The following is a 17,673-nucleotide window of genomic DNA, read 5'->3' on the forward strand; positions in this document are numbered from 1 at the left end:
AAGATTACTGGTTTACTTGGTTCGCTTTTCACTAAAAGACATGCCAGTAGTTGATCGCATGCAAGCTAGGGCAGTAAATCTGTACAAGTACTAGACAAAGAAGCAAAAAATGTCGAGCTTCAGTATTTCCATGGATATATAGTACTGTTGCATGCAGGCGACAATACTATATAACCAACCAACCAACCCAAAAGAGAAAACCCTAAAAGGAAGAATGAGACGGAAGACTGAAATGATTCACTTTTACTGGAAGGGGAAGGGCAGATGATTTCGTTAAATCCACTTCCAGTTTCAGGTCCAGCTCCAGCTTAACTTGTCCGCTCTCCGGAGAAGACGAGAACAGATGTTCGACGCAAGTGACACTAGAGCAGCTCCTTCCGCGTTGGCTCGCCGCCCTTTTCCTTTCCATAGCCGTCGCCGACAATCCGCCAGAAGAGGGGGAAGAGGACACCGGCAACGGAATATAGAAAGAAGAAGGGATGGAGAAGTTGGTCCGTGCCTTGGATCCCCGCAGGCGTCTGGCCGCCGCATCGTACGCACGCGCAGCCTCTTCCGCCGTATCAAACGTGCCCAACCAGTGCCGACACCGCCCTATCCGGTCCCTAATCTCCGCCGACCACCTTCCCCACGGCCGCTTCCTGACCCCCCGAAACGTTCGCTGCGTAGAAGATCCAGTGGCAGAAGTACCACCGCCACTCGACGTCTCAGACTCCGCCGCCAGCTTCCCTTCCCGCGACGCTGAAAGGGGACCAAAGCTGTCCGTTCGCGGCTTGGAGTTGCCGAAGAGGACACGGGAACCGACGACTGCGGCGATTCCTTCCAGGGCAGGCCCATCCGGCAGGCACCAGAACGTTTCGGGAAGCTCTTGCTTGACGAAGAAGGGAGGCTCGGTGGCCATGAAAATGACAGGGGTTTTGGATTCCGACATGCACGACGGACGGTGGCGGTGGCGAGCAAATACTGTAGTTTAAGCCAGATTGACGGACGGGAGCGGCGCTGCAATCGGAATATTTATAGTAAAAAGTGAAAACAAAAGAGTAAAAAAAGAGATATTTGCTGTCAAAATTTTCGTACGACTACATCCCTCGATTCACATGCTCATTTTGTCCTTTCGTTGGCCTATCTATTTCCAGAAATACCATCCAAAGATTACTAAATTTACGACCATCGGAACAAGCCACTCTCCTACTTTTACGAAAAAGGGAGGATAGAAACGGTATCATGGACGAAGATGGGAATAAAATGAGAAGAGGCGAGTGAGTTATGGGTCGAGTGGAGGGAGGGGCGGGTTCGGGTTAGGGTGACCCGAGCCGGGCGTCACGGTGTCGTCAAAGGATCAGGAAAAGATTGTTTGACCAGGGGAAAAAGAAGAAAGTAGGAAGCAAATTGAATTTACGCCTAGAAAAATGCCCTTTCTTGCTTGTAGAATCCAGGTTGCTGGATCCGGATTCAGGATCCTGTCATTCGTGAAATTTACTGAAAATGCCCGTCCCTGTCAACTCTGCAAAACACTCACAGAAAGGAGTAAAGTGTATGCATGTTGTACAGTATTTATTGCACAGTTATTGTCCTTCTCGTTGTTTGCCAGTTTCACTGGGCCCCCTGTGCACATCAAACCTTACAGATGACCTTCACTTTCATTCTTATACGTAGTTACGCCTATTACTAAAATATAGATATTTTAATACAAATAATTACCCAAGAAAGAAAACACATTCTTATACGTAACGCCTCTTACTAAAATATCGATATTTTAATACAAATAATTACAATATGGTATAAGAGCCAGGTAAGTTCGAGTTCCCCCTGTATTTTTCACGGTTGTCTCCTTTTACGGCCCCGAATTTCCTTGCGGAGAATGTTGAGATATTTATATTATACTAGTCCTTATATAAGATCCGTATAATAGTTTTCCTACTTATATGGGAGCCTAACGCACTAGTTTCAACACATCCATGGGAAAAATCACACAAATTTGGCTTTTTTGTTTTGATTTACAAAAATCTGTTTTGCTCTTTGTTTTTTGGTTTGGGGAGGGTAGAGGAAGAACAGTACACTCAAAATCTAACAGGGAATAAAAGATTTAACAAAATAACAATCCTCAGCATTCATCAATTTTGAACAGCTGTACCCAAAAGAGTTCCATAAAGGTTCTTTGTTCTTTCTTTCACCTGTAGCATACTCACTGCAACCTTCATAGCTTTTTTAAGTTAATTCTCAGGACTATGATTATTTATATTTAGTTCATTGCAAAAAAAAAAAAAAAAAAGCAAAAGAATGCATTGACACCTTCTCACCGAACCGTAGACCAGTTTTGATTAACATGTGTGATCCCAAACCAGTCTTACAAACCAATCTGAATCAGAAATTATCCATCTATTAACAAGGTAGGAATCTCTCACTTCTGCGGCTGTGACTGAGCAGGGGAAGACGCGTGCTGAGTTTGTCCTTTGGTAGGGAGTGCAGCAGCAATAGAACGCAATTTACTAGCTATCTGAGTGAAGCTAGGCCTCTCTGATGGCTCAGAAGCCCAACATTTTTCCATCAGAGACCTCCATTCAGGATCGCATGATTCAGGCACAGGAGGCCGGAGTGTGTTGCTGACAATACCACCTGTTGTGCAAAATAAGAAAAGATCAAAATGACAAAACGATAAGCAGTTCAGTGATCCCGAGCGCAGATACAAATGGCAATTTTCTTTTTTTCTTCTCTTGTACAAACTCATATTCGCTTCTGTCAAGCAAATCTTCCAGTTTCTCATTGTAGCTTTTTTCCACTTGCATTTAACAACTCATATGCGGTTAGATGGTTGTCTTTGTGAACCCCCACCAAACCACATGCAAAGCAAATTATGACTCAAAATAATCTGTGAAAAAGGGCGTTAGGAAGTAATATAAGGGGCAGTTAAGCTTTTTTACAGTCTCTGTAAATTAGTGAAAGTACTATCTATGGTCCAATTTTTTATGTTATTTAGAGGTGTAGATTGGGAGTTGTAAGTAGTTAAGTGTTAGAGGGGTAAAAATATGTCATTGTACCTCAAACTCACTTAAGCGAATAAGAAACATCAGGGGTCCATTTCTGTTCCCCAACAAGAGCAGCACTCACACTGTCTTGCAGCAGTTCTCCCTCTCTTCTCTCAATTTTCTTATTTCTATCATTGTATCGGAGCAATAGGATCCCGATTTCAAGTCTGTAAAGCACTTCTCCTTCCCTTCCCTTTCTGAAAACAACATCTTAGAAAAAAGGGATTTCAGGCTTTGGCATTTACAAGAAGTTGAGGTTTGATTTTTTGAGTTTCATTTTCTACCATAACCCTAGGATTGATGGTTTCTACTGCCTATTGAGCAGTCCTATGTCTGATTAGAACCCCAAGGGAGACTTTTGACTTAGGATTCTCCCATCTATCAGGTGCTTAGACTCGATACTATACCTATAACCTGCGTCACCCTTTGGTAGGTTGACGTCAGACTATTTTATGCAATTTCTTGCTATTTTAAGGCTGAATTTCTAAGTACTTCATATTTAGCGTATGTTATTGATGTCTATGAGCAAATTTGAGCAAAGGCTAGTTTTATGAAGAGGGCCCCAGATATTCTGCGTAGGCATCTTGCTTTGGTTGTTGTTTGGCTGATTTTGGTGAAACTATCACCCCTTCAAGGGAATTTGGAGGTTCTGAAGGTAAAGATACAATTCTGATTACCATAGAAAGGCTGACTGGATAGAACTACCTTAGTTAGTCGAAATCAATTTGTATCTATCTCAAAGCCAACCAGAAGTCAAAGTTTATTAGGGATGACCCACTAGCTCCTCTTACTCATGACCTGGTTTCTCAACGGTATGGATTCAAAGTTAACGAATCATATTACGAATTGAAAGACCACGAAAGAAATGTGGATGTCTCTAGAAACATTATATGCACAGGAAAGCAATCTATCTCCAGCCTACGAGCTATATGCTAAATTGTTCAGCCTTAAACAACGTAAATGGACTTTTATTGATTACTACAGTGAATTACTAGGCATTCTGCAAGAAATCAATATCTTTTAGAACTTTGGAAGCAACAGGGGCAGCTACATGTTGCTAAGGATTCTGATAGATTGGGATCAAACTTTGATGCAATCACAGTTACTTGCCTCAAATGACATCCCATCACTTTCTACTGCCTTTAAAAAGGTTTGTGTGTACAAGCACCAATTACATTCAAGGGAGGTAAAGAGGTTAAAGATGTTGACATACTTGATACTCTTGAGTCACTTAGAGTTGATTGGAGGTTGAGGTGGAAATATTACAGGCAGAGACAGATGTTTCAAGTAGAGGGCAAGGATGAGGACGAGGTGAAGGTAAAAATGACAGAAAGTGTATTCATTGTGGTCGTATGAACCATGTTTCAGATAGGTGTTGAAGTTTGGTAAGCCTATGTGGGTAAATTCCCCGGTTCATGACTGCATTGAGTCCTTTACTAGATCTATGGTAGGTATTCTACCAGGTGCTCCTGATGAATTATAACAACTTGCCCATCGTATTGCTCAGTTAATCGTTACATCCTCCTCAGCATTTGTAGTTCAGCTTACACTTCTTACTGCTCTTGTCAGTTCTTTACACTTGCATCCTATATATTCATGTGTTATTGACTTAGGAGCCTCCACTCATATGTCCGGTATGTTGTCTTTATTTATTCACTTGAAGGAGTCTTCAGATGTTAAACATGTCACACTTGCTGATGGGTCAGTGTCTTCAGTTCAGGGAGTCGACAATATTGCTCTGTCTCCGTTCATGCCACCTCAATCTATGTTGTTTATCCCTATATTCTCACTTAATTTGTTGTCAATATGTCAGCTTACAAAATCTATGAATTGTTTAGTGACTTTTTATTCTTCTCATTATGTGTTTCAAGATCTCACGCCTAGGAGGATGATTGGTTTCCTGAAAGAGAAAGGCGGATTATATCACCTGAAAGGCTACCCACAACTGCCTCTACCTACTCTTCATGCTACGGTTTTGCCATTCTAGTGGCACTTACGGTTAGGACATCCTTCCCCAACGGAGTTGGTTCAACTATTTTTTGCTTACAGTTAGGTAGGACATCCTTCAAAGTTTGTCATTTCAATGTGACTCATATCAATTGGACACGCACCATCGAACTACATTTACTTTAAGCCAAACAAAAGAGAAATAATTTATTTGGGGACCTCGTCTTGTGTCTAGTATCTTTGACTATCAGTATTTTGTTTCTTTTATTGATGACTTTAGTCCGACTAATTAGGGATATCTCCTACAAGAGAAATCAGAAGTATTTGATGTATTTCAAAACTTTTACAATGAAATCAAAAGCCAATTTGATGCTTCTCTTCTTATTTTTTGTACTGAAAATGGATTGGAATTTATGAATTAAAGTTTGATAATTTCTGTTAGAATCATGACATCATTCACCAGTTATCATGTCTTTACTCCACAACATAATGTGGTTGAATATAAAAAACGTCATCTCTTAGAAGTTGCACGGACAATACTTATTCATACAAGTGTTCCCAAGTCATATTGGGATGATGCAGTACTTACTGCATATTTTCTTTTTAACAGGATGCCCTCTTTTAATTATTGGGGGTAATCCTTCCCAAATGTTGATTCCATCTGCTACTTTATCCCCTCGTATTTTTGGATGTGATTGTTTTGCCTATGTATTTGGTTTTTGTGTAGATAAATTATTTCCTCATACAGTCAAGTGTGTGTTTTCGGGGTACTCTCAAACACAAAAAGGATACAAATCTTTTTGCCTTCCACTAGGAAGACATTTGTATCTATTGAATTGACATATTTTGAAGATGTTCTTTTCTTCTCTTCATCTATTATGGATGTTACGCCTTCATAGGTCCAAGTATTGTTGCTCCAACTCTTGTGATGGATGTTCCAAGTCCGTCATAGGCTATTACTACAGAAAAGCCCTTGCAAGTATAACAACGAAGGCAAGCCACTCAGCATCGAGCCAAAGTTCCCTCTCTCTCGCCTATTCCAAAGTCTTCTTCGCCTACTGATCCTAAAGTAACTGATTTACATCTCCCTATGGCTCACCATAAGGGTGTTGTTATGTCTACTCGACATCCGTTGTCCAATTATGTGTCATTTGATTCCTTGTCTAACTGATACAAACAGTTAGCTTTGTGTTTGTCTTCCTGCACCATTCCTTCTTCTATGCAGGATGCTCTCTTATCTCCTCAATGGAAGCAAACTATAGATATTGAGATGGGGGCTTTATGTGACAGAGGTACACGGACTTTGTGTGATGTGCCTCCAAGGGCTATAGTTCTAGGATGTCACTCGGTATATACTATGAAATACAAAGCAGAAGGTTCCATTAAGATATATAAAGCTTGGTTGGTTGCCAAGCAATATACTCAAGCCTAGAGCATTGATGTTTTTGAGACATCCTCATCGGTAGCCAGGTTGACTTTTGTCTGTATTCTGGTGTCTAGTCTAGTTAACTAGGGTTGGCCGCTCTTTCAATTAAACATTAAAAATGTCTTCTTATATGGTAATTTAGAAGAAGAGGCCTATATGGAGCAACATTCCCGGGGGAAGACTATAAATGTGTGCAGACTAAAAAAGGCAATATATAAACTTAAACAGAGCCCTAAAGCATGGTTTGAGAAGTTCAACCAAGTAGTCATGTCCATTGGATTCTCTCAAAGCCATTCTACTAGTGTATGTTGATGATATTGTTTTATCAGGAAGTGATGTGAAGTGCATTGAAGAGGTAAAAGAACACCTTGCTAAACATTTCCAAACCAAAGATTTGGTTCCTTAAAATATTTTCTTGGAATTGAAGTTGCTAAAAGCAAGGCATGACTTGTATGGCACAAATATGTTACGGAAATATGATCTGTTAGGTGCAAAACCGATGCAGACACCCATGGAAGTTGGCAACCATATTCATGATGAAAGTAGTGATGAACTCGAGGACAAAATAGTGTATCATAGAATGTGGGGAAAACTAATTTATGCCACAGTCACCCGTTTTGATATATCTTTTTCTATGAGTGTGGTAAGCCAAGTCATGAAGTGTCCATGCAGGGTATATTTCGAGGTTGCATAGAGAATATTAAGGTATTTAAAAAGGTCACTTGGAAAGGGGTTGTTCTTTAAACCTCGTGGTCATTTGAAGATAGAAACTTTTTCAGATGCAGATTATCTTAACTCTAAACTTGACACAAAATCCAGCTTAGGCTATTGTGTGTTAGGAGGAGGAAATTTGGTAAGTTAGAGAGCAAGAAATAAAATGTTGTGGCCTATTCTAGTGCAAAGGTTGAGTACAAAGCTATGGCTCATACTATAATGAGTTGATGCAGGTGAGATCAATTCTTCAAGAGTTAAAACTTGCTGATTTTTGAACCTATAACCATGTATTGTAATAATCAGAAAGCTATTGAAATCTAGTGTTTCATGAGAGGACCAAAAATATAGAAATCGATAGCCACTTTATTTGAGATGCAGTGATGCGAAAAGTTGTTATCCCCTATGTTCAATTTAGTAATCAAGTTGGTGATATATTTACTAAAGCATTGAGTAAACGTGAATTTAGGGCATTTTGTAACAAACTGGGGCTTCTAGACATCAATGCTCCAACTTGAGGGAGAGTGTTAGAAAGTAGTATAACGGGGAGTTTGGTTTTTTTACATGGTGTGTGTATATCAGTCAAAGTACTATCTTGCTCAACATGTTTAGATGTCTCTATGGTCCAACATTCTTTTTTTATTTTTTCTTTAAAAAACACCCCCCTTTCCAGGTCTGCCCAAAATGTTCCTCACAAGCTTTTTGAGTAAAACGAATAAGATACTCTCACAAGTTAATTCAACATTACCTATGATGGCCCCATAGTGCAAATCTGCATATGGTTCCTCCCCGGTCAGTAGTTCCCACATCACAATGCCGAAAGAAAACACATCAACCTGCAATTAGAACTCAGATTATTAAACGTCAAAAGATACCGTGTTCTCTTAAACAACTACTATCTTCCCACACCTTCTCAGAGACCAGACTGCTACTGCCGTTCAGAAGTTCTGGGGCCATCCATGGGAGGGTTCCACGGACCCCCCCAGAGATTAGAGTCTGACATTTAACTTTTGAAAGGCCCAAATCACCAACCTGAGGATATTGTTGATAAGCAATTAGTTGAAATATTTGAAGCAAGTGTTTCAAATTATTCCCAGCCAATTTTGACATTAATTATTAAGCCAGTCCAAAAAAAAGACAAAATAAATGCATATACAAATAAAAACTCTGCAAGCCACCTACTACTAACAATCCGAACATAACACACTTTCAAAGAATTTTGTTACAAATTAAGAATACTTAACACTAGCATACCAAAATTCATGGATGCGCATTATATTGAAACTTTTGCACCATGATTGCCAGTTATTTATCCCACATTCAAAACATGTCTTAATTAATATAGAAACAATTTCTTCTGCAGTCACCAACTGTGAGAAAAAGTCTTGCCACCCAAGTTTCTGCTCTTTCCTCAAATGTCCCCAACCCCAATTAAAAAATAAATAAAATTCAAAGCTACAGTCTGATATTAACATAAATGGCAAAACAACTCATGCATACGCAAGCTTTGCTATTTTCAGTTTCTCTTTCAAAGTGGGCAAGTGGAAAGCCTGTAAAGAGCAGGAAGGAAACGAAGAAAGAAGCCAGCAAGCAAATACTTCCTTGCAGCATCTTTAAACCAGGTGCACCATAAGACTGACAAAGATGGTCCAGCAGTCTTTTCAGAGTTGAGCATTTCCTCGTTCTCTGGTTTTAAATTAGTTGAAGACTGCATCTAGAACCCTACACCACTATTAATTCAAAAGCCTTATGAATCATCTGATCAACCTCATCAAGAAAGACGTAACTGTATTCATTCTAAACAGCACCCCTCCTCTATAAGCAGTCATAATGTGTTGCACTCACAAAATTCACAATACTGCCTAAGATAAAACCTCTGTTCCCCACTGGAATGTCAACAACCCCCATATAACAATCACATTTGACAGTATCCTTTGCAACTTGTTGTTACAGCTAATAGATAGAAGTCAAGACAACCGTATAGGATCTCCATGAATTGGTGTCTACACTCATTGAAGATCACTTAATGACTCAGGTTAACACTAGCAAACAAAGGCCTTAGTCTTCCTGGATCCAAGGTTCTGCAATTTCAATTACATCATGTTCCCGGTAAATTTAGGCCATTTGGGTTACTTGTACTTGGCTCCACTCAACACCCTAAGAATCTCAACTAAAATTTAAGACAGGAGTTGCTGGTCTACTAACACCCCCGACCAAATGAATTCCATTCATAGGAAGGGTCCCATTAAAAGGAACAATCTCATGACCAAGATCCAACAATCTAGGGATTTTTGGTACCAGACAAAACCATTTCCCAAAATTTGAGAAGACTTGATAAGGGCCAGCAGAAACAGTGGAGCATGTACCATACTTTGATACAAGACACAACCTTACCAGCTCTGGATATGTTACCCACAAAACCTGCCCTTAACGTGCTAAGACAGCTTCCAGCAACATCCTTATTAGTCATGAACATGGGAACCCTTGTAGAAGATGTGATCCTCACAGAATCCCCCTCTTACATGCATTCATCTCTTCAAGTGCCTTATCAGGCCAACAGTGAACCACGCATATGTTGAAGAGATTGAACATATGTGCTACCTATTTCTTCTTCGTTGGACAAGGCTTCCCCCATACTTTAATCTTCTAGACAATCTCCCCCCTTTCCTTCACATGCTGGGAAGCGTGCTTCTTCCACTCCAGTGAAGAATCTGCAGCTGAAGAGCAATCAGGCCTTGTGAGGTTTTGAAACAGGATGTTCATGTTATGCAAGGTGTCCCCCTGTTCTTTCACTTGAAGGGTAAACAGAGCGCCCCAATAGGCTTGATGGCCTGTTTCTTGAACTTCTTCATCCAGAGATACTACTTGAGATACTTAAGCACTTCCTCCAGCTCACACGCTGTTAACTTCCTCAATTGATGGAGCTCAGAGGCATTGGATGTTTCTTGTGTGAGGTTTTTAGAGACCTGCTTGTGGTTCCACTCCTAATTTCACTCTTGCTTGAAGTCGCACAAGGAGCAGTCATGGTAGCAGGAGGGCTTAATGAAGGGAGGTTGGGTAGACCTTGGTGCTATGAGTATTGTTGGAATTCCAGAGGATAGCAATTTTTCTCAACAGTTTCCTCCTCATATTAGTGGACTGAAACCAGCTAGTGCTCAGCTTTGCCAAGGAACCTGCCCTTTTTTTTGGGGTTCTTTTTTTTTTTTTTAATCAAGCATAAACGAGAACGCTGCCTTCAGCTTGGAACTTGTGTTTCAGATTACCTAGCAGCCACTACACATTTCAGTAGCACTCAAGATGTGGAGATAGAACCAAAGAGATTGGAGGACAAAATGCAAGAGAAGACGATTGCTGATCAGCACAGATGGATACTTGGAAGGTTGAGGCTTGTATGGAAGCAGGAGATATTTTGGTGATGGTAAATCTCAACAAGAAAATCAGAACATTAGAACAAATAATTTTGACCAACAGTATCATCGATTAAGACAAAATGGCAATTATTTAGATAAGAACTATTGCACTAACTTCCTAGTTGAGATTGTTTTGAACAAGAGAATTTTGTTCTCTCCCTCTCCTTCTCCCTCTCTTTCTGTGAATATGTGTCAGCAACTCCGGGGAGCAACAAAGATCTGGAACTTCATTTTCCAACAAAAATTCTCACTAACCCAATCCCACTGATATCTACCCCACATACGCAATAAATGAAATTACCCATTACATGTACTCAAAGAAGACATAACAAAATAATCCCAGAAAGAACACCAACCTTGCATATTGGACGTTGAGGATCCCTCAAATTGACAAGTAAGTTATCACTTTTCAGGTCAAAGTGTACAATATTCTTTCCATGTAAGTACTCCATCCCAAAGGCAACATCCATTGCAATTAACAGCCGCTTCCGTCTATCAAGGATCCTGATACCATCAAATGACACACCACTGGCTTAAAAGGGCATGTTTTTGCCAGAACCATATTATAAAGAGAAGAAGTAAGGATTACCTGTCATTTCTCTGTACTGCATTTCTAAGAGAACCATTCACCATGTACTCTGTTACTGTTGCCACAGAACCCCCTGGCCCATCCAGAACAACACCATAGAAAGCAACAACATTTGGGTGATGCAAATCAGCAAGCTTACATGCCTCATTCCAAAAGTCCGCCCTCTTATTTTCATGCAAAAATAGGTAACATCAGCTAATTGTAGCGACAAATCAATTATAAACATATGTCAGATAGCTCACAGACAAACAAATACAAAATAAAAAAATTCTGAATTCGAATAGGAAAACTAACCAGTCGCTCTTGCTCAGATGGCTTCCCAGCAAAACACCGATCATTGATTCGTTTTATTGCAACATCTGTACCCCTCCACTTCCCATGATAGACAGTCCCAAATGTGCCTGAACCGAGCTCCCGCAGTTCTTCAAGATCAATATTCTTGATTATCTGCTGACAAAGGCATTTTCCACCATTCTTTTAATAGCTTTGTACATTCAGAAGACAACCATTTGCAATAAACAAGGTAAACAGAATACCACCTGCAGCCTACCAATGTCCTCTGTAAACGGTGAGTGATTCAACTTTTCCATGAATTTAGTCTTGATATCCTAAACAAAATTCACAGAGAATAATCAGGTACATGAACGATTATTTGAATAACCAAAGAAGTAGCCCAATATTTTAACTTACCTGCTTCTGGTCTTCAGCACCATTATGGGAGAACTCTCTATCTTCTACAGAATCAACTGGTAAATTTGCTTCAAGGCTAGGAATAGATCCAGATTGCAACGATGGTTGAAGAACAGATGCTGCAACACCCTCAGCAACATTTTTCAGGTCTTGTTTGATTTGCTCCTCTTCTGAGCCTTCAACAGAAAAGCAAACAACAGATAAATAACAAAAGAGACAACAGAAGAAACTACATGGACTATGAGTATGTATCATGAAATATGGCCTGTCTCAACATGATGTTATATTTCATTAGTATTATTTCTCATTCCTTGAATTGGTAGGAAGTCATGGGCCAATAAGAGAAACCTGAGGAAAACAGATGCCTCCAAAATTCCTCTTCTCATGGTATGATATCCAGCCACAGTAACGTGGTAAATGATATGAAGCATCCAGAAACACATTACTCTAACAGCATAAGCTGTTTAAGGCCAATCTTATGTATTCCTAGTACTGATATAAAAGTAAGTTTTACTAGCTAGGGAGAAGATCTTGGCAAGATGACTAGCACCTTGGCTGACTTGTCTCAAACCTGGCTGGTCCAAACTCCAAATCAAGTCAGGATGTCTGACCCTGGTTGAGACAACATTGAATCCAAAATAGTAACATAGTCTGCAGTAACTGCGAGATTCATATTAGAAGCTTCACTATCTCGAATGCTGTACATTTTCATAATTCACTGAATCAATGATGCTATCATGAACTTTTCATTCCTCAAAACACTAAAGTGAAAGTTTATAATGCACTTCTCATTTTAAGGATGTCAGAACTTAGCCATCTCTTACAGCACAATATACAAGCTTACAAACTGCACCAGTATGTGTTTTTTACTGTTTAAAATTTAAATACATTTGTATAAGTAGTAAGTATATTATATCGATGGTGTATTTTTCTTTTTTGCCTTTTGAATGTTGAACCCCATACCCTAGTGAGATTTGCACTGAAGACCTCACACTAGAAACCTCCCATGGGAAATGGAGCCAAAAGTCCAATCCACATCAGTTTTATTTTTTTAACTTGCTTATATTACTCTTTCAAAAAAATTGGCATTTTTTAGGGTATTTTGATGAAAGCCAAAACAAAATTTTGTCAGGACCAATTGATCTTGTGTTGGCAAAACATCTCTGATTTTGGAATACAACCAAGACCAAGTTACCACACCCTGCATATTAGTCTCCATGCTTTAACAGCATCCACGGCACTTGCACATAGAAACCAACTGATACAGAAATAAGAGGTAAATGCATGAGAAGCTTATAAAGCCAACTAAGAGCATCACCACCACACACAAAGAAAACTTACAAAAAAAAAAAAAAAAAAAACTTGTATCAAAAGACAAACAATTAAATGAAGGAAAACAGACATGCATGTCTCGCAGTAAGAAGGGAAGGGAAAACAGAAAGCCAAGTAGCCCAATAAAAGGCACAAGAAAAAACTTAGGTTCCCAAACCTTAAGAGCTAAGTTGAGGCCTAGTTGTAGCAAAATGCTTTTAAAAAATGGTAGGGATGTTAAAGGGAAAAAACGAATAAAGAGGTGATCCAGTGCAGCTAGCAGAAATAATAATAATAATAATAACACAAGCACTACAGTAAGACATAATAATACTGGGAAGTGCATACCATGAGACTTGCTGTCCAACATCCTCTCTATCTGAATCATCTATAAAAAATGTACGGTTCCAAGAGATAGGAACCCTAAACAAGGGCACAAAAACGGAGGGTAGATAGTTCCAATAAGAAAATAACAGGCACGGCATGACCATGGTGAAACCCTTTAAATATTAATGCCAAGCCCATGCAATGCAACTGACCACGCCTGATACTAAGGATAAATGAATCCTTATGCTAGTCAAGTTAAATTAAAAATCTAAAGGACTGTTTCCCTGTTGGTCTGCTCTGGATGGCTATTAATTACCATCTTTTAAAAATAGATGCATACACAAACTACTAACATGATTTGAAAGAACGAATTTGATTAAAAAATTTGAACCTTTGTTGGACCAATTGGTATATACTGTCTGATGAAGTGCTCCTTCACCTAGTCCAGCAGCTGAATTTGACTCTCCACTAATGTCACTAAAACGGTTATCACTGCCTGCATTCTTTTGAACCAAAGCCTCTTTGCTAGCAACCATGACAGGTCTTGGAGGTGGAAAATGGGCCTGTTGAGCCTGCTGAATCAGATTCCAAGGATCTTGACTACTAAAAAGGGTGTTAGTTGATATAGTGTCCCGATTATCTGCCACCAGAAGAGGAGCAATGCTGACATTGGAAGCTGAAAACGGTACACTAACTGGTGGAGAAGTTGCATTGGCATAGTTCTTCCAAGGTATCTGCTCAGCAACCACAAAAGTGGATTCTGTACAAGAGAACATGGGTTTCCCATGCCACATTTCATTAGATACTGACGGTCCAACATCAACCTTCAATTGTGGTCCAGACACATGTGCTAGTGCATTGGACTCTACTGGTTGAAAAGTTTGCAGACCAGTAGGAAATTCTGATGAAATGGGCATGGCTTCCATCGGCTTAATGTAGTTTACATCAGGCATTATTGCTGGCTTCACAAAGGCACTAAGATTTGCATTTGAAACATGGAATTGTTCTGTCATTCGGTTCCCACCCTCTATACCAAGTGGTACATTGTCTGGCTTCAAATCCTTGGGGAAACCATTACCAGGTTGGACGTGTGACCTAATTTGTCCATTGATATCAGGGGTGGCAAGATGTAAAGCTTCCAGCTTACTATCAACTGGTACAACATGTTCATAAGAAAAGCATTGGTCAGAAACACCTTCTTTCGGTGAAAACCCAGAAGGTTTAACAGGATATTTTGTTGTGTAATCTCGAACCAATGCCTCAGAGGTCTGGAGGGGCACATTTCTAGCTGCTGAAGCAGTATCTTCATTGTGAGCATGGAGGACGTTATTGCCTACAAGAACACCATAAGCCTGTCCATCCCTGGGGAAACCTCTCACACCAGGAGGAACGGGGACCTGAGAGTATGCAAAATGTCCTAATTGAGTATTTCCTGAAACCTCATGGGCAGCAGGATCGGAGTGTCCCATAAATCTTGGGCGGGTGCCCACTCCTTGAAAACCAATTTTGGCTCCTTCATCCTGAAGATCGGTAGCACCATCCGCCATGGCCCCAGTTACAACAAGTCTATATTGATTTTGTGGTCTTATACTCTCTTCTGAATGGTGACTCTGGAAAATATCCGGTGGTTCTGAAATGGTTTTAGCAAGTCCACTCGCTTGATCTTGCATCAGAGTATCTGAATGAGCATGGGGTAATGCTTTTTGACACATATAACAGTCATCCAGTCTTACCAATTGCTCAGAGGGAGCAACAGGATGCCACAAATACTGCTCCATTGGAGTTCCAGTTAAAGGCGCTGATGGCTGATTATGTGGCTGCAACACTTTATAACTCTGTTCAGTAGATAGCTGAACAAGCCTTGTAGCTCCATGTGAGCTATCTTCCACATAAGGATCCACACGTTGGACAAACTGCTGACCTGCATTCGGCTTTAGGCCAACACGAGGAGATGAAGGGGCAGGACCCAAGTGCACTGCTTGCAGAAGTGGATGAGACGGTGGCACTCCGGCAATGTTTTCTCGATAGAGCGGCCCTGTCATCCCCAATGGCGGGGGATTCCCGAATGTATGAGGATTGGCATAGACAATTTGGGATGCATTATGCGAATAATCTGCTTGGTGTGGATCGGTGTATGGCTTCAAATATGCAGCAGAAGACGCCATAGACTCGGGTTCTGGTCGTGGAGCGGATACAGTTTGATGGGGCCCTGTGACTGTTAAGATAGGAGGCAGATTCACAGGCATCACCGAATTCGGACCCAAAAACATGAACCTTGTAGTTGTACCTTCGTGTGAGGTAATGTTAGGGACATGAAGAAACTCGTCATCCCCCTGCACAGCAGTAAAGCCGCTATCCACAACTTCGCCAACGCTCGCAGGGCCTTCAGAATGCGTTGATGAAGCACTCGCAGTACTCTCCCTCTTCCTAATTCCACCAAGGCCCTCCGAAATTCCGTTCACTGCTTCAACATACCTCTGGTTAGTATCACCAAAGTCACTAAATTGTGGCATGCTGGGCGAATCAAGCTCAGAAGCTGAAAACAGAAAGACCCGAAACTTCGCGGATCCCTCTGATGAGCTCTCTACCAGTTTTTCATACTCCTCCATCATGTTGTCAAGGTCTTCTTTGCCGGAAACCGAGACAAGCGCATCAAGATCTTCATCAGGCAGCTGGTACTTGATAACGACGGGTTGCCCGTAAATGTCGACCATCTTCTGCATTAATTCTTGGAACCCAATATCGCGGCGAACACTAATTATCCGAGTATGACCTCCAACATATCTGAGAGCTCCATCACTGGGTCGTGGGAGGATCTTACCGCCAAAACTGCATAAAAATTTCCCCTTCTTACCAAAAGACACATCCCTGTCCTCGGCCCCTTCGTCGCTGGGAAGCTCGGCGGACCGACTGGCTAAATTGGGCACGTCCACAGGGACGCTAATCGGAGGCGGCGGCGGGGGGCGCGAGGCCCACATGCCAACTGTACACGAAGACACAGCATTCACAAAACCCAAATTCGCATAAGAACCATCCACGGTGGTCGGCGGTGGATAGTAGACCGAACTCGATCCGGGGTTGGTAACATGCGCAGACACCCGAGGCTCGTCGGCGCCGGCAACCGTCATATTCACATTCAACGGGCAGAGATCCTTCAGAATCAAGTTCTGAGCAATCGCCAAGTCAAGCAACTCCCCTCGAACGTCCGAAACGCGAGAAATTCCACTCTAGGGTTTTCGCATCCAACCCGGCGGAAAACCCTACCTACATCGCCAAAACGGATAAACGATTCAACACGAAAAAACCTAATCAATCAACCCTCATCAGAAGAAACGAACCAGAGAGAGCCAGCACCCAGCGAGCGATGGAGCAGAGCAAGAAAAAGCGACATGAAGTCTACGCGGTTTCAACACTGTGGCGATCTTCAGAGTGACTCAGAAATAAAATTTTACGTTTCCATAGGTGTCATCGTTCTCGTGATCATAACTGCCAAATATCTTAACTAAAATTCGTCCAGCTTTATTATAAAATAAGGAACCTCGGTCGAGAGCAGCTCCAGCCACGTGGGCACGCCCATGCAACCTTCCCGGAATCCTCTGGGAGCTCGAGAGAGAGAAATACAGAGAGATGGTTAGTCGGAGACGAGACAGCAGAAGGCGATCTTGAAGAACAACGTGGAGCCCATGGCGGATCTCCGTGGAAGCCGTGGCTCCACCCTTGTCCTCTTTTTTTAATTGCGCCTCAATATTAATTGGATCGAAAATGGTTAATTTACAGGCTTGTAGAAAAGAGGCGCCGAGCTGTCGAGTAATCTGTACTTGTTTTGACTCTGCAATTGATCTAACTTTTAAGGTTTGAAGTCACTTTCTAACGGAGTGGAATGAGTAAATGAAAGTGACATACGAGTGTTTGTCTTTTTGTTTTTTATTCATTCAAAGTTCCTGAGACGAATCGAGATGGGCGGCTAGTTAGGGCTAGTTAGGGTACACGCCAAAACCAAGCAAAATGCCGGCATTATCCTATTCCCAATTATAAATTTTAAATCTTTCTTCGAATTTAGCTTCGATCGAGATGTGCAAGCCATAAAATCACGTTAAAGTGGACAAGTAGAAGGAATGGACCATAGCAACTGAACAAGGTGGACAAACCTAAGCACATGGGCCAGGGTAGTGGTGGGGAGGACAAATTCTAGAATCAAATACAAATCCTATTTTGATAAAATAAATAAAAAGGATCGAA

General features: G+C 41.1%; 2 protein-coding genes across 5 annotated transcripts; both read right to left on the minus strand.

Moving 5' to 3' along the window:
* Nucleotides 1-202: 202 nt before the first annotated feature.
* On the minus strand, nt 203-928 carry LOC137946797 (ethylene-responsive transcription factor ERF084-like). Its single transcript, XM_068793096.1, has one exon. The coding sequence runs from the start codon at nt 926-928 to the stop codon at nt 203-205; it is 726 nt and encodes a 241-aa protein (XP_068649197.1).
* A 1,246-nt stretch (nt 929-2,174) lies between these two features.
* LOC137946242 (uncharacterized) lies at nt 2,175-17,096 on the minus strand. 4 transcript variants are annotated; one of them, XM_068792464.1, is made up of 10 exons: nt 14,259-17,096; nt 13,826-14,168; nt 11,797-11,972; nt 11,646-11,714; nt 11,401-11,556; nt 11,107-11,270; nt 10,874-11,021; nt 8,017-8,139; nt 7,856-7,943; nt 2,175-2,613 (listed from the first exon to the last, which is right to left on the minus strand). In XM_068792464.1, exons 1-10 carry the CDS (start codon nt 16,560-16,562, stop codon nt 2,399-2,401), a joined length of 3,786 nt encoding a protein of 1,261 aa, XP_068648565.1. In that variant the 5' UTR covers nt 16,563-17,096; the 3' UTR covers nt 2,175-2,398. The 4 variants fall into 4 exon arrangements, with proteins under 4 accessions (XP_068648565.1, XP_068648564.1, XP_068648563.1 ...); XM_068792463.1 differs by having other exon boundaries at nt 11,797-11,966; nt 13,826-17,096; XM_068792462.1 differs by having other exon boundaries at nt 11,401-11,553; nt 13,826-17,096.
* Nucleotides 17,097-17,673: the final 577 nt, after the last annotated feature.

This window comes from Aristolochia californica, unplaced genomic scaffold (assembly GCF_029961685.1).
Source record: "Aristolochia californica isolate CCGP_79_NKW_82.1479 unplaced genomic scaffold, dmAriCali1.0.hap1 SCAF_12, whole genome shotgun sequence".
Classification (NCBI taxonomy): domain Eukaryota; kingdom Viridiplantae; phylum Streptophyta; class Magnoliopsida; order Piperales; family Aristolochiaceae; genus Aristolochia; species Aristolochia californica.